General features: G+C 46.6%; 2 protein-coding genes across 2 annotated transcripts in view; both read left to right on the forward strand.

The window, feature by feature from the left end:
- The first annotated feature begins 745 nt into the window (after positions 1-745).
- On the forward strand, positions 746-4,810 carry LOC127573126 (cytochrome c oxidase assembly protein COX19). Its single transcript, XM_052021053.1, has 3 exons — positions 746-874; positions 2,667-2,778; positions 4,609-4,810. The coding sequence occupies exons 1-3, from the start codon at positions 793-795 to the stop codon at positions 4,709-4,711; spliced, it is 297 nt and encodes a 98-aa protein (XP_051877013.1). The 5' UTR covers positions 746-792; the 3' UTR covers positions 4,712-4,810.
- Positions 4,811-9,732: 4,922 nt separating this feature from the next.
- LOC127573226 (uncharacterized) overlaps positions 9,733-21,102 on the forward strand; it is a 64,650-nt gene continuing 53,280 nt past the window's right edge. Inside the window, exons 1-5 of the mRNA XM_052021244.1 lie at positions 9,733-10,045; positions 17,582-17,744; positions 19,424-19,573; positions 19,847-20,007; positions 20,458-20,631. Of these exons, the coding sequence (XP_051877204.1) occupies positions 9,845-10,045; positions 17,582-17,744; positions 19,424-19,573; positions 19,847-20,007; positions 20,458-20,631 (849 nt within the window). The 5' untranslated portion in view covers positions 9,733-9,844. The remainder of the gene's footprint in view (positions 10,046-17,581; positions 17,745-19,423; positions 19,574-19,846; positions 20,008-20,457; positions 20,632-21,102) is intronic.

Raw genomic sequence — 21,102 nt, forward strand, 5'->3', positions numbered from 1 at the left:
TCGTATAAGGGAACCGTTCAATAGTCTTATCACAGTGGGGTAGAAGCTGCCTTTGAGTCTGGTGGTACGTGCCCTCAGGCTCCTGTATCTTTTACCCGATGGAAGAGGAGAGAAGAGAGAATGTCCCGGGTGGGTGGGGTCTTTTGATATGATCTTAGAATCTGTTTAGAAATAATTAGATCGTCTTGTGGCAGTGGTGCTGTACTGTTCTATGTTCTAAATTCTAGTGGCCCACTTTGATCCCGACCTCTGATCTCTGTTTGTGTGGAGTTTATAAGTTCTCCCCCGTGACTGCAAAGGTCTCCTCCCACATCCCAATGACATGCTGGCTGGTACCTTAACTGGCTACTGTAAACCACCTCCGGTGTAGGTGGGCAGCAAGGAGAGTCAGAAGGGAGTTGAAGGACAATGTGAGAGGGAATGTGTTACAGGGAAATAAGTGGGGGACTGATAGGACAGCTCTGAGAGATAATATAGATTCGATGGGCTGAATGGCCTCCTTCTATGTCTTGAGAAATACATAAGAGTGCACTGCCACCTACACTGAGCCTGCCTGTCATTATTCCAAACTCTGCAGTGAGGCAGGGCAGGGAATCTGCTTCCAGTGAGGCTGATGAAGAAGAAAAAAATAAAACGTTTGCCCCCCAGGCTGGAAGCAGCATCTGCTTTCGAAAGGGACGAGCGCCGGGCGGGCTGTGGGACCCCGCGGAACCCCGTGGGTCACGTGTGGGGAGCGGCCGCCGTCGTCACTGCGTTCGGCTGTGCCCTGAGCGCCGTGACGTCATTGCCGAGATGTCGACCGCCATGAACTTCGGCGGCAAAACCTTCAGCCCGCGGCCGCCGGACCGGGGCTCGTTCCCGCTCGATCACCTGGGTGGGTGTGGGGTGGTCCTGAGGTCCGGTCCTTCCCTCCCGCTCATCTCCCCTCCCCCTCCCCATCATCACCCCTCCCCCTCCCATCATCCCCCCTCCTCCTCCCCATCATCACCCCTCCCCCTCCCATCATCCCCCCTCCTCCTCCCCTCATCTCCCCTCCCCCTCACCTACCCATCGCCCCTTTCCCTCATCCCCCTCCCCTCCCCTCCTACCCATCACCCCATCCCCTCCTCCACCTCTCCCCCTCCCCCCTCTCCCCCTCTCCCCTCCCCCTCCCCCTCTCCCCCTCCCCCTCTCCCCCTCCCCCTCCCCCTCTCCCCCTCCCCCTCTCCCCCTCTCCCCCTCCCCTCCTCCCCCTCCCCTCCTCCCCCTCCCCTCCTCCCCCTCCCCCCCTCCCTTCCCCCTCCCCTTCCCCCTCCCCTTCCCCTCCCCTTCCCCCTCCCCTTCCCCCTCCCCTTCCCCCTCCCCTCCCCTCCCCCTTCCCTTCCCCCTCCCCTCCCCTCCCCCTTCCCTTCCCCCTCCCCTCCCCTCCCCCTTCCCCCTCCCCCTTCCCCCTCCCCATCATCTCCCTCCCCTCCCCCTCCCCCTCCCCTCCCCCTCCCCTTCCCCTTCCCCCTCCCCTTCCCCCTCCCCTTCCCCCTCCCTTCCCCCTCCCCTCTCCCCTCCCCCCTCCCCCTCCCCTTCCCCCTCCCCTTCCCCCTCCCCTTCCCGCTCCCCTTCCCCCTCCCCTTCCCCCTCCCCCCCCCTCCCCCTTCCCCCTCCCCCCCCCTCCCCCTTCCCCCTCCCCCCCCCTCCCCCTTCCCCCTCCCCCCCTCCCCCTTCCCCCTCCCCCCCTCCCCCTTCCCCCTCCCCCTTCCCCTTCCCCCTCCCCCTTCCCCCTCCCCATCATCTCCCTCCCCTCCCCCTCCCCATCATCTCCCTCCCCTCCCCCTCCCCATCATCTCCCTCCTCCCACCCCTCCCCCTCTCCTCCTCCCCTTCATCTCCCCTCTCCCACCCCTCCCCCATCTCCCCCTCCCCTCATCTCCCCTTCCCGTCCCCTCCCCCTCACCTACCCATCGCCCCTTTCCCTCGTCCCCCTCTCCCTCCCCCTCCCCTCCACCTCCCACCCCTCCCCTCCTCCCTTTCATCTCCCCTTCCCTTATCCCCCTCCCCCTCTTCCCCTTCCCTCCTCCCCTTCCCATCCCCTCCCCCTCACCTACCCATCTCTCACCCATCTCATCCCCCTCCCCCATCCCCCTCATCTCCCCTCCCCCTCACCTCCCCTTCCCCTTCACCTCTCCCCTCCTCCTCCCTCCTTCCCTCCTCCATCTCAGCTCCACTCCCTCCACCTCCTCCACCCCCACCCGCATCTCCCCTCCTCCCCATTCTTCTGCCACCCCATTGCCCTCCTCACAGCCCATTTTCCTGTGCCCCCTTTTCCTCATCTGCCCTCCAGTTCCCCACTTTACTCTCCACCCATACTTCCCTCCTGTTTTCCCCTCTATCCCTTCCCATTCCTCCCATATTTTCCTTCTCCATCCATCCCCTCCCCTCTTCCTCCTAAGCCCCCTCCAACCCTCTTATATCATCTTCTCCAGTGGTCTTGGAATATGTTTTATGGCAACTGTTCTGACCTTAATTGTTAGTTGTTTTTGTCTCCACAGATGCTGCCTAACCTACTGTGTATTCCACTTTTTGTGGTTTCTATTTCAGATTTCTAGCATTTGCAGTTTTTTTTGCTTCTATTGGTAGCAATAGGATATTTTTAATACATTGTTTTAATGTAACTTATTTCTTACAATTTTACAGGTGAATGTAAAGAATTTAAGGAGAAATTCATGAATTGCCTTAAGGAGAGTAAGTTTGACAGCTCTGTGTGCAGAGAACAATCAATGGAATATTTGAAGTGCAGAATGGACAGGTACGGTAGTAAAATCTCAGTGAAAGTTACTTGATTTCATTAAATTCTTAATAATTTAGAATGTGTGACTTTAAAAATATAAAGCTATAAAACATAAAAATTCTGAGGGACAGGATTAATCGAAGACTGCCACCTCTATTTTGTAAGCAGTGGATTCCGCCTGACCAATCTGATTCGGATCTTGGAAGAGATAAATTAACAAAGTGTGTTGATGAGGGCAGTGTGGTTGGTGTGCTGTATGTGGACTTCAGTAAGGCCTTTAACTGCGACCCATGTAGGAGGCTGGTCCAGAAGGTTAGAGCCCAAGGCATCCAAAGCAAATTGGTAAATTAGATCTAAAATTATCTTTGTAATAAGAGGCAGAAGACGATGGAGAGTTATTTTTGTGATTTGGAAGCCTGCAAAAGGGATTAATGCTGGTATCCTTTACAGATGACATGAAAATTGGTGGTGTTAATAGGACATAGTTAATCATAGTCTTGAGACTATTGATCTTGATGAGTTGGTAAGATGAGCAGAGAAATGGCAAATGGAATTTAATCCTGATAACCGTGAGGTGATGCATTTTGGGAGGATCAATAAGGCTAGGATAGACCCGAATGGTAGACCTTAGGGTGTATTGAGGAACCTTGGTGTACAAGTACAAGCATCTCTGAAGGTGACAACACAGGTGGAGAAGGTTGTTAAGAAACCATACAGGGTACTTGCCTTGGCTGGGGCATAGAATATGATCAGGGATTTTATGGTATAACTCTATAAAATATTAGAGCCGGACATAGCTAGAGTTCCATGTACCATTCTGATTGCCATGTGAAGGACGGACATGCATTATAGAAAGCTGCTGTTTCACTTCGAATCTCTTGTGCCCACCTGAGAAACATATGGGCCTTGGGTTCAATATTTTCTTGGACACTAGGACTTGGTTTGGCCTCTCATCCCCGGTCCATTCTTGGTATTACACCAGCCTAGGGTTTGGTACTGAAATCTCTAGTATGGGAGTTGAATTCTCAGTCATCAAATGAGACTGCCAGGCACTGAGTCATAATGGATGCTTAAATCACTAATATTAAATCAGTGATTCCAATGTAAGGTCATTGAAACATTGTGTTGTACTCCTCCATGGATGCTGCCTGACTTGCTGAGTATTTCCAGCATTTTGTGCTTTGTAAATTTGTTTATTATTGTCACATGTACTGAGGTACAGTGAAAAAACTGTCCTCCATACTGTTCATACAGATCAATTTATTGCACAGTGCATTGAGGTAGTACAGGGTAAAAATAATAACAGAATACAGAGTAAAGTGTCACAGCTACAGGGAAGTGCAGTGCAAGTAGACAATAAGATGCAAGGTCAAGGTAGATTGTGAGGTCAAGAGTCCATCTTATCATACTGGGGAAATGTTCAATAGTCTTATAATTGAGACTGATGGTATGTGCTTTCAGGTTTTTGTATAGAGGAGAAGAGAGAATGTCCGGGCTGGGCGGGGTCTTTGTCTACACTTCTCGCTGCCTCAGTAATAATCAGAGTCCATGGAGGGGTTGCTGGTTTCCATGATGTGCTGAGTTGTGTCCACAACTCTGCAGTTCCATGTGGTCATGGGCAGAGCGGTTGCCATACCAAGCCGTGATGCATCTGGATAGGATGCTTTCTATGGTGCATCGATAAAAGTTGTTGAGTGTCAAAGGGGGCCTGTCAAATTTCTTTAGCTTTCTGAGCGACTTAAATCGTTTTTGGCTTTACGTAGGTTTTTCAGAAGATGACTAAATATGTGCACACAGTTGAACTTATGGCTGTCTGGAATTGCGCATGTTTGATTATTTCTTCTACAGGCAGCTGATGGCCAAAGAGCCTCTGGAGAAACTGGGATTCAAAGATCTCCTGGATGTTAAATCAGCAGAAACACGTCAACCAGACAGGAGTGTGGATGGTTAAATCTATAAATTAAACTAAAGTTGGAGTCCTATTCATACCAAATCTGTATATATTGTAAGATACGTTTTTGTGCAATAAATGTGTGATTAATGCTTAAAATATTGAAGAGTTTGTTCCTGTTAATTATACGATCATTATCTTTTCTCTTTTGTTTATTCTTTAAACCCTTGACACCTGTGGCCTGTTGGTCGACTCTGTTGGAATTTATTAATTAGGTGTCTTCCCTTCCCTGGTGTTTGGCAAGATGCAGTACAGAGTTTTGTGGATTGTGTGATCTCAAACCCAGGGCTGGAGAGAGGGTGGGGTGGGGTGGGGGGGGGGGGTGGTGGGCAAGTGAGCCTGGGGTCCCTGTCCCCAAGTGACATTCAGTGGCGAGACTCTGCATTTGCCTGTGATGCTCTCCACCCATTGCTTGACCCGTCTGCCCACACCCATTTATTATCTCACCTTGAGACGTGAACCGAGCGTCGGCTGAGACACAGGACATTCTGCAGATGCTGGAATCTGGAGAAATACGCAAAAAGTCCTTGCAAGATGCCAGTCCCCATGAGATTCTTCCTTTAGCAAGGAGAGGAGGAGAAATACGTGGGGTGCAAAAGTAGAATAAAACTAGTGGGTGTGAATTCAGAATCAGGTCTATTATCACTGACATGTTGTGAAATTTGTTGTTTTGCGGCAGCAGTACAGTGCAAGACGTAAAAATTACTGTAAGTTACAAAAATAAATAAATAGTGCAAAAGAGGAATAATGAGGTAGTGTTCATGGGTTCATGGACTGTTCAGAAATCTGATGGTGGAGGGGAAGAAGCTGTCCCTGAAACATTGGGTGTGGGTCTTCAGGCTCCTGTACCTCCTCCCCGATGGTAGTAACGAGAAGAGGGCATGTCCCGGGTGGTGAGGGTCCTTAATGATGGATGCTGCCTTCTTGAAGTGCCGCCTCTTGAAGGTGTCCTCAATGGCGGGGAGCGTTGTGCCCGTGATGGGGCTGGCTGAGTCTACAACCCTCTGCAGCCTCTTTCGATCCTGCACATTGGAGCCTCCGTACCAGGCGGTGATGCAACCAGTCAGAGTGCTCTCCGCCGTACATCTCAGAACACTTTTCTCTACTTGCCTGCACTTAGCTGATATCCCTCTTAAAAGCAGCTTGTTCCACATACCCACCACTCTCTGTGTGGAGAAGTTAACCCTCACGTCCCCTTTAAATTTTTCCCCTCTCATCGTAAATCTATTTACGGCAGGCACGGTAGTGTAGCGGTTAGCGTAACGCTTTACAGCGCCAGAGACCTGGGTTCAAATCCAGTCAATGTACGGAGTTTATACGTTCTCCCCGTGTCTGCGTGGGTTTCTTCCGGGTGCTCCGGTTTCCTCCCACATCCCAAAGATGTACATATTAGGAAGTTGTGGGCATGCTATGTCGGCGCCGGAAGCGTGGTGACACTTGCGGGCTGCCCCCAGAACACTACACAAAAAGATGTATTTCACTGTGTGTTTTGATGTACATGTGACTAATAAAGATACCTGATCTATGCCCTCTAATTTTAGACTCCCCTTACCTGCGGAAAAGACTGACTATTCATGTTATCTATGCCCCAATAGAAAAGGAAAATATCAAGGACAATATAAAAGGAAACGAAAGTCCCCTGGTAGCAGAGCATATGTACTTGATAAGGCACGTGGAAGGAATGCAAGGTTGGATTGCATCTACTTTAACGTGAGTTTGACCAGTAAGGCAAATGAACTGGGGGCATTGATTGGCAAGTGGGAATACACATCTTGAGCATGATGGCGCCGGAGCGTGGCAACTCGTTGCAAGCTGCTATCTGCAGATCTTCTCATTACACTTACTATAATCGTTCTACATTTTTAAATTTCAATGTAACTGCACTGTGTAAGGAATTGACCTGTACGATCAGTATGCGAGACAAGTTTTTCACTGTACCTTGGTACAAGTGACAATAATAAACCAATACCAATACAATATTGTTGCAGTCGTGGAGGTGTGGATGAAACTTGGGCAGGACTGGCAACTCAACCAGGTGTGTTTCCCCCACCCCACCCCCTCCCAACAGTTTTATGATCGTGTCCACAGTTTTAAATGCTAGATTATTAATGGAAGGTAAATTCCACAGCTGCCATAGTGGGATTTGAACTTAGAGCAACAAACTATATGCTGTAGGAACTCAGCGGGTCGAGCAGTATCTGTGGTGGGGGGGGTGGGAGTGAGGGAGGAAATGTCAATGTTTCGGGTTGAAACCCTGCATCAGGGCTGATTCGCTCCTTTCCTCCCACAGATGCTGCTCAACCCGTTGTGTTGCTCCACCAGATTGCTATGGAGGGATATTGACTATGTGCAGGCAGATGTGCATTTGAACTTGGCATCCTGATCGGCAAGGACATCTGGGCGACTGTTACCTCAATACAGTCAGTCTTAGTACCCCTGGGCTGGAGGGGTGGGGTCAGTCAGCCTGGGGTCCCTGTCCCCAAGTGACATTTAGTGAGGCTCTGCATTCTGTGGTGCTCTCCACCCATCGCTTGATCCGTCTGCCCACACCCATTCTGATCTCACCCTGAGACATGCACCAAGCATGAGTCCCAGTCCCCATGAGATTCCACCTTTAGCAGGGAGAGGAAGAGAAATGCTCGTGGTGCAAAGGCAGAATAAAACCGGGCGGGTGTGAAATAAAGGTAAATCACAACATGTTTCTCTATTTACATTGCAATCACTTTCAGAGCCACACATTGGCGATTGTGGTAAACTCCTCCTGGCCCTTGGGGCAATAGGTCCCCAAACACTTTTGTTGCCACGCCCCACTCTTGAGCTTTTAATTTCAGTGTCTTTCTCATTAGAAACATGTTGGAGTTATTTTTATAATTGAACTGAATTTACAGTTTCTCTATCAGTGGGGAGAGGAGGGGCCCATTTGCAAACCAAGACCTCATCTGAATTCGGTTTGCTCACTTCACATCTTTTATGCCCATCTGCTGGTTTGGCTAAACACTAGGACCCTTTGTCCTTCAGTTCCAGCGAACATAATGGGATTAAAGCTTTTAAATCACCAGGGGCTGATTTTCGGAATCCCAGTATACTTAAAAAAGGTTGCTTGGAAATATTGGATGTCACTCTATAGATTAGATAAGATCTTTATTAGTCACATGTACATCAAAACACACAGTGAAATGCATCTTTTGCATAGTGTTCTGGGGGCAGCCCGCAAATGTCACCACGCTTCCGGTGCCAACATAGCATGCCCACAACTTCCTAGCCCGTACGTCTTTGGAATGTGGGAGGAAACCAGAGCACCTGGAGAAAACCCACGCAGACGCGGGGAGAGTGTACAAACTCCTTACACACAGCAGCCGGAATTGAACCCGGGTCACTGGCGCTGTAATAGCATTACGCTAACTGCTACAACGGTTCTAGCAGATTAGAGGATGGTCGATGTACATAGAACACTACAGCACAGTACAGGCCCTTCAGCCCACAATGTTGTGCCGACATTTTATCCTGCACTAATCCACTATTTATAAAAGGAAGGAGAGAGAATACGGGGGAACTACAGAACCATCAGCCTAATTCAATGCAAGGGAAAATGCTGCAGTTTGTGGCAAAATTTATTACAATCTTTGCATCATTCTGTTGCATGGCACTTGTCACAGGTTGTGTTGTTGTATTTATTATTGCCATGTATACAGTTTACTGTGTGCGCTTCACGCAAGCATGGAATTTAATTGCACCCTGGTGTACGTGACAATAAACTAACCTGAATTGTAATCTGGGGATGTGGTAACATGACACTTCGCAAATATCCATGGGATTAAACTAAATCAAGGTGGATTTCAAGGTGAGAATTTTTCCCTTTCTTGTCTCTGCATAGAAATTCCCTTTACTAAACCCAACTCTCTCCCACCCCCTCGGCAAGTTAAAGCCAACTTTGCTCTTCCCCACTTCTGGAGAAGGATGTTGTGCTGGAGCATTAACTCTGTTCCTCATTCCACCGATGCTGCCTGACCTGCTGAGTGTTTCCAGTGTTTTTCTCCACCTGTTTCATGTTCTTTTTTTTTATTCTGCAGACTCAATAGAACTCTGGTCAGACCACACTTGGAGTATTGTGTTCAGTTCTGGTCACCGCATTATAGGAAGGATGTGGAAGCTTTAGAGAGGGTGCAGAGGAGATTTACCAGGATGCTGCCTGGATTGGAGAGCATGTCTTATGAGGATAGGTTGAGTGAGCTCGGGCTTTTCTCTTTGGAGAGAAGGAGGATGAGAAGTGACTTGATAGAGGTGTACAAGATGATGAGGCATGGATCGAGTGGACAGTCAGAGACTTTTTCCCAGGGCGACAATGGCTAACACGAGGGGAAATAATATTAAGGTGACTGGAAGAAGGTATAAGGGGGATGTCTGGGGTAAGTTTTTTTTACACAGAGAGTGGTGGGTGCGTGGAACGCACTGCCTGCAGAGGTTGTGGGGGCAGATACATTAGGGACACTTAAGAGACTCTTAGATAGACACATGAATGATAGAAAAATAGGGGGCTATGTGGGAGGGAAGGGTTAGATAGATCTTAGAGCAGGATAAAATGTCAGCACAACATTGTGGGCCGAAGGGCCTGTACTGTGCTGAAGTGTTCTATCTTCTATGTTCCTAGACAGTTAATGACCAAAGAGCCTCTGGAGAATGCAGAATGCAAAGACTTCCTCGATATTAAATCAGTAGAAAAGCGCCAATAGACCTCACAGCAGCAGAACATTATTGGTACAAATCACACTAAAAATAAAACCATATTCACGTCAAATACGTTTCCAACCTAAAATATTAACTTTGTCACAGATACTGCCTCGCCGGCTGCATGTTCCTAGAGTGCCCTGTTTTTATTTCAAATGCTATAGTGAATTACAGGGAGGCAAACGCTGATTGGCACGCAATGTTATTTGCACTGACGCCCACTTCACTAATTCACGGCCAAAGAAGCGTGTCCACATGTGTCGTTACCGCCCGCCTCTGTGTTTACTTCTTTCCAGCCGCAGGAGGAGGTGTTAAACAAAGAAGCGAGTTCGCTCAAGTTGTATCACCCTGACCCGGGACCCTGCTCCTGATCGCTGCAAGAAGCCAGAAGTCAAAGGGAGCCCAGAGATGTCGTTCGCCAGCATCTGCCCATTGGATGCTGTGACTTTGGTACTTCTCTGCCCTCTCATAGTGTTGCTTCTCGCTTATTTTCACACCGGGTCTAAATCTCATGGAGCGTTCAACTTTCCCCCGGGACCCACTCCTCTTCCGATCATCGGGAACCTGCACCTCCTGGATCTGAAGAAGCCCCACCAAAGTCTCATGGAGGTAAGAGGGTCGGAGACCCAGGCAAGCAATGGGTGCACACTTTGAGTACCGCTTCCACCGATGTTGTGCCGAATTAATTCAACTAATAATTAAACGTCCAACGAAACAAATCACTTCTGTCCACACGATGGCAGGAAATGGGGACACAGAAGGAGGTAATACATATAGTGTCGCGGTTAGCGTAACGCCATTACAGTGCCAGCGACCCGCGTTCAATTCCGGCTGCTGTCTGTAAGGAGTTTGTACCTTCTCCCCGCGTCTGCGTGGGTTTCCTCCGGGTGCTCCGGTTTCCTCCCACATTCCGAAGACGTACGGGTTAGGAAGTAGTCGGCGTGCTACGTTGGTGCTGGAAGGGTGGCGACACTTGCGGGCTGCCCCCCCCCCCCCCCCCAGAACAAGATCTACCCAAAAGATGCATTTCACTGTGTTTCCATGTACATGTGATTAATAAAGAAATTTTATGTTATCCATATCCTTCAATTCTCTGCACATTCATGTGCCTATCTGAGAGCCTCTTAAATGCCTCTGTCATATCTGCCTCCACCACCATCCCTGGCAGCCCATTCCAGTGAAAAACTTGCCCTGCACATCTCCTTTGAACTTCCCCCCTCTCACCTTAAATGCATGTCCTTTACCCCACCCGGGTCATTCTCTTTTCTTCCCTCTCCCATCAGGCAGAAGATACAGGAGCCTGAGGGCACGTACCACCAGGCTCAAGGACAGCTTCTATCCCACTGTGATAAGACTATTGAACCTTATATGATGAGATGGACTCTTGACCTCACACTCTACCTTGTTGTGACCTTGCACCTTATTGTCTACCTGCAATGCACTTCCCTGTAGCTGTGATACTTTACTCCATATTCTGTTATTCTTTTTACCCTGTACTACCTCAATGCACCGTGGAATGAATTGATCTGTACAATCGGTATGCAAGACAAGTTTTTCACTGTACCTTGGTACAAGTGACAATAATAAGATAAGATATCTTTATTAGTCATATGTACATAGAAACACACAGTGAAATGCACCTTTGGGTAGCGTGTTCTGGGGGCAGCCATACCAATAGTATTAGACATTTCAACCCTGGGACAAAGATCCAGGCTGTCTACTCTATCTGTGCCTCTCATAATCTTATAAACTCTATCAGGTCTCCCCTCAGCCTCCGCTGCTCCAGGGAAAACCAAGTTTGTCCAACCTCTCCTTATAGCTCATGCCCTCTAATCCAGGCAGCATCCTGTTGAACTTCTTCTGCACCCTCTCCAAAGCCTCCACATCCTTCCTGTAATGGAGCGACCAGAATTGAATGCAATACTCCAACTGTGGAGCAGCTGCTGGTTGTCTAACTGTGGGCTTTGTGAATGCCGGGCTTCAGTGAGGTTCTTCTACTGCTTCCTAAGCTAGTCAGACATTTTCCTCAAAGCTTTTAGGCATGGCAGGTGAGCTCAGTCCAGTGTCAGGTTCCTCTTGCACAATGTGGGAACTCAGGGAGGCTGCCAGTGTCCCTGATGACCACGTGTGCAGGAAGTGTGTCCAGCTGCAGCTCCTGACAGACCGCATGATGGCACAGGACCTGCACCAGGATTCACTTTGGAGCATCCATGGTACGGAGAACATTGTGGATAACACGTTTAGTGAGTTGGTCACACTGCAGTTTAAGGGTCTAAGGAAAGACAGGGAATGGGTGACCAACAGACAGAACAGTAGCAGGAAGGTAGTGCAGGAGTCCCCTGTGGTCATCTCCCTCCAAAACAGATATATCGCTTTGGATACTGTTGCGGGAGATGGTTCATCAGGGGAAGGTAGCAGTAGCCAGGATCATGGCACTGTGGGTGGATCTGCTGCACAGGAGGGCAGGAAAAAGAGTGGCAGAGCTCTAGTGGTAGGGGATTCCATGGTAAGGGGAATAGACAGGAGCTTCTGTGGCTGCAAACAGGGCTCCCGGTTGGTGTGATGCCTCCCAGGTGCAAGGGTCAGGGATATCTCGGAGCGGCTGCAGGGCATTTTGGAAGGGGAGGGTGAACAGCCAGCTGTCGTGGCGCATGTAGGTACCAATGATATAGGAAAAAAGCGAGATGAGGTCCTACAAGCTGAATTTAGGGAGCTTGGAGATAGATTAAAAAGTAGGACCTCAAAGGTAGTAATCTCAGGATTGCTACCTATCCCACATGCCAGTCAGAGTAGGAATAGCAGCATAGTTAGGATGAATATGTGGCTTGAGCAGTGGTGCAGGAGGGAGGGTTTCAGATTCCTGGGGCATTGGAACTGGTTCTGGGGGAGGTGGAATCAGTACAAACCAAGAGGTCTACACCTGGGTAGGACCGGGATCAATGTCCTAGGGGATTGTTTGCTAGGCTGTTGGGGAGGGTTTAAACTAATATGGCAGGGGGATGGGAATCCATGCAGAAAGACAGAGGGAAGCAAAGCAGAGAGCAGAGCAAAAGTTAGAAAAGAGAAAAGTAAGAGTGGAGAACAGAAAAATCAAACACAAAGGACACAGAGGTTACTGGATTCTGAAAGGACAATGAGTGTAAGGGCACTTTATCTGAATGCCCATAGTATTTGAAACAAAGTCAGTGAACTTGTGGCACAAATCAGTACAAAGGGGTGTGATTTAGTGGCCATTACAGAAATGTGCTTGCAGGGTGGAGATGGGTGGGAATTAAATATCCAAGGGTATCAGGTAATACGGAAGGATAGGCAGGAAGGTAAGGGAGGTGGGGTAGCGCTCTTAATTAAGGATGAGATCAGGGTGATAGTGAGAGACGATATAAGATCTAAGGAGCAGAATGTTGAGTCCATCTAGGCAGAGATTAGGAACAGAAAAGGGAAAAAATCACTGGTGGGAGTTGTCTGTAGGCCACCGAATAATAACATTACAGTGGCACAGGCAATAAACCAAGAAACATTTGAGGCATGTGAGAATGAAACGGCAGTTGTCATGCAGGACTTTAACTTCCACATAGATTGGGCAAATCAAGTTGGTCGAGGCAGTCTTGAGGAAGACTTCATAGAATGCATCCGTGATAGCTTTCTTGAACAGCATGTTAGTGAACCTACAAGGGAACATGCTATCTTAGATCTGGTCCTGTGCAACGAGACAGGTAAAATTAATGATCTTGTAGCTAGGGATCCTTTTGGAAAGAGTGATTACAGTATGACTGAATTTCTCATACAAATGGAAGGTGCAATGGTTTGATCTAAAGCCAGTGTATTATGCCTAAACAAGGGAGACTACAACAGGATGAGGCAGGAGTTGGCTAGCGTAGACTGGAAACACAGGCTACATGGTGGGACAGTTGATGAACAGTGGAAGACTTTCAAAGAGATTTTTCACAGTGCCCAACAAAAGTATGTTCCAGTTAAAAGCAAGGAGAGTAAGGGTGGGGAGAGCCAGTCTTGGATAACTGAGGGAATAAAAGAAGGCATCAGGCTAAAGGCTCATGCATTCAAAGTCGCCAGGAGCGGTGGGAAACTGGATGATTGGGAAAACTTTAAAAAACAACAAAGAACCACTAAGCAAGCAATAAGGAAAGGGAAGATAGATTATGAAAGTAAACTTGCACAAAATATGAAAACAGATAGTAAAAGCTTTTATATAACTAAAATGGTGGCTAAAGTGAATGTACAGTAGGTCCCTTGGAAGATGAGAATGGGGAATTAATATTGAGAAATGCAGAGATGGCCGAGGCATTGAACGACTATTTTGTACCGGCCTTCATGGTGGAGGACACATCTAATATGCCACAGGGAGATGTTATGGATGCGATGGGAGGTGAGGACCTCGATACAATCGCTATCACTAAAGGGGTAGTGATGAGCAAACTAGTGGGCCTAAAGTTAGACAAGTCCCCTGGTCCTGATGGGATGCATCCCAGGGGACTGAAAGAAATGGTGGAAGTTGTAGTAGAGGTATTTATGATAATTTACCAAAATTCTCTGGATTCTGGGCAGTTCCCGGCAGACTGGAAGACAGCGAATGTCATGCCATTGTTTAAAAAAAGATGTTGGCAAAAGGCAGGTAACTATAGGCCTGTTAGCTTAATGTCTGTGGTCGGGAAAATGCTTGAAGCTATGATTAAGGAAGAAATAGCGAGACACCTGGATAGAAATGGTTCCATCAGGCAGACACAGCATGGATTCAGGAAGGGCAGATCCTGTTTGACAAACTTATTGGAGTTCTTTGAGGATATAATGAGCGCAGTGGATAGAGGGGAACAGGTGGATGTTGTATACTTGGATTTCCAGAAGGCGTTCGATAAGGTGCCGCATAAAAGACATTCATACGATAAGGACACATGGAGTTGGGGGGAATGTATTAGCATGGATAGAGGATTGGTTAACCAATACAAGGCAGAGAGTTGGGATAAATGGGTGTTTCTCTGGTTGGCAATCAGTGGTGAGTGGGGTGCCACAGGGGTCGGTGCTGGGCCTGCAGTTGTTCACAATATACGTTAACGATTTGGAAGAGGGGTTTGAGTGTAGCATATCTAAATTTGCTGATGACGCTAGATTGAGTGGAAAAGCAAATTGTGTGGAGGATGCGGAGAGTCTGCAGAGAGATATAGATAGGTTAAGTGAGTGGGCAAGGGTCTGGCAGATGGAGTACAATGTTGGTAAATGTGAGGTCATCCACTTTTGAAGGAAGAATAAAAGATCAGATTATTACTTAAATGGTGAAAGATTGCAGCATGCTGTTGTGCAAAGGGATGTGGGAGTGCTTGTGCATGAATTGCAAAAGGTTGGTTTGCAAGTGCAACAGGTTATCAAGAAGGCAGATAGAACTTTGGCCTTTATTGCTGGAGGGATTGAATTTAAGAGCAGGGAGGTTATGCTGCAACTGTACAGGGTACTGGTGAGGCCGCACTTGGAGTACTGTGTGCAGTTCTGGTCTCCTTACTTGAGGAAAGATATACTGGCTTTGGAGGCGGTGCAGAGGAGGTTCACCAGGTTGATTCCAGAGATGAGGGGGTTAGCCTATGAGGAGAGATTGAGATGCCTGGGACCATACTCACTGGAATTCAGAAGAATAAGAGGGGATCTTATAGAAACATATAAAATTATGAAAGGGATAGATAAGATAGAGGCAGGAAGGTTGTTTCCATGGTAAGTGAGACTAGAACTAGGGGACACATAGCCTCAAGATTCAGGGGAGTAGATTTAGGACGGAGATGAGGAGAAACTGCTTTTCCCAGAGAGTAGTGAATCTGTGGAATTCTCTGTCCAGGGAAGCAGTAGAGGCTCCCTCATTAAATATACTTAAGACGTAGTTAGGTAGATTTTTGCGTAGTAGGGAAATTAAGGGTTATGGGGAAAAGGCAGGTAGGTGGATCTGAGTCCATGGCCAGATCAGCCATGATCTTATTGAATGGCGGAGCAGGCTCGACGGGCCAGATGGTCTACTCCTGCTCCTGTTTCTTGTTCCAATGTGGCCTAACCAGGGTTTTATAAAGCTGCAATATAACTTCCTGACTCTTGAACTCGGTACCTCAACTAATAAAGGCAAGCCTGCCATACGTCTACTGCCCTGTCAATCTCTTCAGCCACTTTCAGTGAGCTATGGACTTGGACCCCAAGATCCCACTGTACATCAACACTGTTAAGGGTCTTGTCATTAATAGAGTACTGTCCCTTTACATTTCATCTCCCAAAGTGCAACACCTCCCACTTGGCTGGATTAAACATCATCTGCCATTTCTCTGCCCATATCTGCAATTGATCTCTATCCCACTATATCCTTTGGCAAACTTCTACATGATCCACAATGCAACCAATCTTTGTATCTGTGAACTTACTAACCCACCCACCCATGTTTTTATCCGAGTCATTTATATTTGTCACAAACAGCAAAGGTCCCAGTACAGATCCCTGCAGAACATCACAAGTCATGGACCTCCAGCCAGAATAAGTCCCATTGACCACGGCCCTTTGTCTTCTATGGGCAAGCCAGTTCTGAATCCAAATGACCAAGTCATCATGGATCCCATCCATCTTAATTTTCTGGATGAGCCTACCACGAGGAACCTTGTCAAACGCCTTTCGAAAATCCATGTAGACAACATTCTCAGCCCTACCTTCATCAATCACCTTCGTCAGCTCCTCAGAAAACTCTAATCAAGTTAGTAAGACATGACTTGCCCCGCACAAAACCATGCTGACTGTCCCTAATTAGGCCGTGCTTTTCCAAATGCTCATAAATCCTATCCCTGAGAACCCTCTTCAATAGCTTCCCTACCACTGACGTGAGACTCACTGGTCTATAGTTTCCAGGATTATTCCTATTTCCCTTCTTGAATAATGGAACAACATTAGCTACTCGCCAGTCCTCTGGGACCTCCCCTTTGCCTTTAGTTTCACGGCTTCCAAAACAACTACTTGTATTCAGATACCACCCGCTCTAGATAAACCTGGTCAGGGTTTGACAATGATTTCTTCTCCAAGTATTGGAGGAACGCAGATTATAACATTATTAGACTGGAGCTAGGGGGAGTTAACTGGGAGCAGCTAAGGAGCAAGTCATGTGGGAGTTATTTAAAGATCAGCCGATCAGAGCTCAGGACCAGGATGTTCCAGTAAGAAGAAAGCACAAGGGTGGCAGAGTAATGGAAGCTGGGATGAAGGGAGAGATTATGAATTTAGTCAAAAAGAAAAAGCCAGTGTATGTAAGGTTTACGAAGCTAAAACGAGACAGGCCCCTGAGGAATATAGAGGTAGCAGGAAAGAGCTCAAGCAAGGGATTAGGAAGGCCAAAACGGGCCATGAAATGTCCTTGTTTTAATGTAAATATAAAATGCCTTGGGATTAAAGAGAAACCCAAGGCATTTTATACGTATTAAGGACAGGAAGATAACTAGGGAGAGGGTATGACCACTCAGGAATAAGGGAAGGAATTTATGCTTGCAGTCAGTGGATGTGGGTGAGATACTAAATGAGTACGTTGTGTTGGTATTCACCAAGGAGAAGGACATGGAGCATAGCGAGAGAGTGTGGGGCATGCTAACGTGCCAGGGCATTTTGAGATCAGGAAGGAGGTAGTGCTGGGTCTTTGGATGAGCATCAAGGTGGATTACTCCCCAGGGCCTGATGGGATATATCCCAGGTTACTGAAAGAGGCAAGAGAGGAGATTGCTGTGGTCTTGACGAAGATTTTTGCAGGCAAATGGGACTAGCTCAGGTAGACAACATGGTCGGAATGAATGAGTTGGGCCAAAGGGCCTGTTTCATACAATCTCTTTCTGTCCTTATTGACTATGACTCAATCCCCTCCCTAAACCTCAACATCACTCCCTTCCTTTAAATTGCTCTTTAAAGCCTACTTATTTCATCAGTCAGTCTTGGCCTATGTATCAGTCCAGATCCACAGCAATGTCATTGATCTTCACCCTGAAATGTCCTAGAAAGTTCAGAGGTCGGTTAGGGATGGATGACGCATATTCTGGGCTGTGCACGGATAGCTACTTCGAATGAAGTAATAATTTAAATAAAAAATAAGGAAAGGAGTTAATTATTCATGGAAACTTGTTCCTCTTGTTTAAGCTCTCTGAGAAATATGGTCCAATCTACAGCATCAAGCTTGGAACTATGAAGGCTGTGGTCCTTACTGGCTATGAGACGGTGAAGGATGCTCTTATCAACCATGCAGATGAGTTTGGAGAAAGAGCTCGCATACCAATATTTGAAGACCTAACAAAGGGTCATGGTAACTCTCACCTTCATTATTATCAAAGCTACGTTAACATTAGGTTGCAACTTTGCTCTGTTCAGTTCTTGCTGGAGACTTGTTACTCTAAGGTGTTAAGCTTTCAAAGACCTTGGACAAAACATGAGTCTTCAAGTGAGATTGGTAACCAATTCTTTGCAAACTGTGCTGAATTTAATTACAATATACCTAAAAACAGTGAACTGTTCTTGGTGATTTAGTGTAAGAATGCCTAACAGACTAATCTGGTATGCTCTTTTCCACTATTTTAACAAATATCTTTCTCACTTTGATTATTTTTGTCAAACAGCCCCTCTCTCCCTCTGTGCTTGGTCTGAGCAGGTATAGGATCTGTTATATTTTCTTCCAACATAGAAGGAGACCCTTTGGCCCCTCATGTCTATGCCGGCTCTCAGAACATTCTCTGCAGTCCTATTATTTACCTCTAATCTATTCTCTCTCACAAGCCCATCAATTCTCCCCTAGTTCTTCTGTCACCCACAGGTACCAGGGGCAACTTACGGTGGCCAGTTAACCTACCAAGCATGTCCGTGAGGTGTGGGAGGTAACCAGAGCACTGGGGGAAGACCTACATGGTCACAAGGAGAACATAGAACATGGAGAACATGCAGACTTTGCACAGACAGCACCAGAATTGAAATTGGGTCGTTGGAGTAATCTGGTAAACCTACTCCCTTTCACACAGGCAGAAGATACAGGAGCCTGAGGGCACACACCACCAGGCTCAAGGACAGCTTCTGTCCCACTGTGATAAGACTATTGAACGGTTCCCTTATATGATGAGATGGACTCTTGACCTCACAATTACCTTGTTATGACCTTGCACCTTATTGTCTACCTGCACGGCACTTCCCTGTAGCTGTGAGTTTACTCTGTATTCTGCTATTGTTTTTGCCCTGTACTACCTCAATGCACTGTGTAATGAATTGATCTGTAGGAACGGTATGCAAAACAAGTTTTCCACTGTACCTTGGTACAAGTGACAATAATAAACCAATACCAATACCCTTTGCCATCTTTGTGCCAAAGTATGAGTTCAGAACAAAGTGGGTTCAGAACCCAATATTCATTATCCCATTGTTACTTGCAGGATCCCTGGTGGGTGGTGGTGTGGCAGAGTTTGGTCACACGGTGACACAGCAGTAAATGCTGCTGCCTCACAGCTCCAGAGACCCGGGTTCAATCCTGACCTCTGGTGCTGCCTGTGCGGAGTTGGCACGTTGTTTCTGTGACCGTGTGGGTTTCTCCCAGATGCTGTGATTTCCTCCCACTTGCCAAAGACATGGAGGTTGGTGGGCTAATTGGCTCCCATTAATTGCCTCTAGTGTAGGTGTGTGGTAGGACATTCAGGGCTTAGGAGGGATTATATGGGGATGCAAGAACAGAGGTCTGTTCTTGATGGTTGGCATGGATATGCTGTATGATTCAGTAAGTTAGCAGGCATATTTCATACATTGCAACATTGACTTTACTTCAAAAAGTGCCCCTGGCCGTCGAGTGCTTTGTGAGATCCTCAATTCAATGAGAGCGGCTACATTAAAGGTTAGTCTTCATTCCTGGTACACTACCTAAAGTTTGCCAATAAAAACTGAGGCTCACTTTTAACTTGGGTCGCAGGTTGCATTGACAAGTTGTCACATTGATGAATTTAATTATAGGCATCCTTTTTGGCCATGGGGAATCTTGGAAGCAGATGCGAAGGTTCACCTTATCCACCCTACGTGACTTTGGAATGGGCAAGAAAACTATTGAAGATAAAATCATTGAAGAATCCCATTTCCTGATAAAAATATTTGAATCCTATAAAGGTGAGTCCAAGTGAGGAAGCAGAATAACTTCAGATGTGCATTGAAGAGTACAAGAAATTCCTATTCCAGAAAAATACCTTGGACCATCGGTTTGTGTTAACTCTGCCTCTAGCTAATTAGTTTATGCCCTTTGGGTTTGTGTTTTTGACCTAAAAGTTGCTACTGAAGTCAAGAGCCAGACATCAATAATAAGAGATTATTCAGTGTACTTAATAAGGAGTCAAGTGGTATTCAGCTTTGTCACTAACTTGTGAATAATCTGTATTTTGGCAGGCCAAGAATTTAATCCAACCATCCAGTTAAATGCTGCTGTGGCCAATATAATCTGCTGTATAGTTTTTGGCGATAGATTTGATTACAATGATGAAAGCTTCATCACTTTGGTAAAGAGAGTGAATGAAAATGTTCAGCTTGCTGGTTATCCAATGGTTCAGGTAAATCTCACCTTTCTCTAGGAGCACAAATTTATTCCAGTAATAGTTCAGTTGCAACAAGTCACAATAGATTTGATTGGGATCTGAAAGTACCTGACCTTCAATTCATGAACAAGGCTACTTATACAATCAACTAGTTCACTTGTGAAAGAACAATGTTCTCCATGGACCTGCCAATAAACCATCATTGTGTCCCGACCCAGTGTGTTGACAGAGTTTGGTCAGACATTGGCCCCTGGACTTGGTGGGGCCTGTCCTTTCAGATAGTACAGTCCTGATCAGGACAACAACAGTAATTAACATCTATGACCAGCTACAATTAATATTACCAGCACACTAAGTTGATAGCATGTTAAAGATTTATTGCTGTTTCTCTAATACCTGCAGATTTTAGGTATTGGCTATCAGTTGCTTACTTTGATGTTAATATTAATATTTTTTATTTTATAGCTTTACAATGCATTCCCAATACTGGCATTTCTTCCTGGTTCACACAAGAAAATGTTAAAAAATGCAGCATTAAATAGTGGGTTTGTCAAAAGCTTTTTAAAAGAAAGTTATCGGAAACTGGATGCAAATGATCCGAAGAGCTTTATTGATGTCTTCATGTTAAAACAGCAGCAGGTATGGTCTCCACCTGCTCATAGTTTGCTTGTTAGCCTTTTCATAGAATTCCAGATTTATTTAAATACTTGAAATTTAATCCCTCAGTTACCATGGTGTCTCTAATTCAGTGAAATCACAGTCCAACATGCTGTGTACGAATTAGTTATTATACTTTCATAATGTGCTTCATTGAACAAAACGGACATCTAATGATCATGAATGACGCTCTAGAATTCCCTTTTCCTTCCAGTGATGTTGGTTGAGGGATAAATATCAGCCTGGATTCCAGGGAGAACAAACTCTGTTCCTGTGGGATCTTGAGCAACACACACAAAATGCTGGAGGAACTCAGCAGGTCAGGCAGCATCTATGGAGGGAAGTAAACAGTCGACGTTTCAGGTTGAGACTGAGTGCTGATGAAGGCATGCACCCTTGGTACTAACTGGACTGAGTAAAGCCAATACTGCCGCTGATTCGTGGTTCTTTTCC

The sequence above is a fragment of the Pristis pectinata genome, chromosome 8 (assembly GCF_009764475.1).
Source record: "Pristis pectinata isolate sPriPec2 chromosome 8, sPriPec2.1.pri, whole genome shotgun sequence".
NCBI classification, from domain to species: Eukaryota; Metazoa; Chordata; class Chondrichthyes; order Rhinopristiformes; family Pristidae; genus Pristis; species Pristis pectinata.

Excerpts from the sequence above, each read along its gene's own strand:
- LOC127573126 (XM_052021053.1), top strand. The coding sequence starts at position 793 with ATGTCGACCGCCATGAACTTCGGCGGCAAAACCTTCAGCCCGCGGCCG. Across the intron at positions 875-2,666 it reads GTTCCCGCTCGATCACCTGG|GTGAATGTAAAGAATTTAAG; the intron begins GTGGGTGTGGGG and ends ACAATTTTACAG. Across the intron at positions 2,779-4,608 it reads TTGAAGTGCAGAATGGACAG|GCAGCTGATGGCCAAAGAGC; the intron begins GTACGGTAGTAA and ends TTTCTTCTACAG.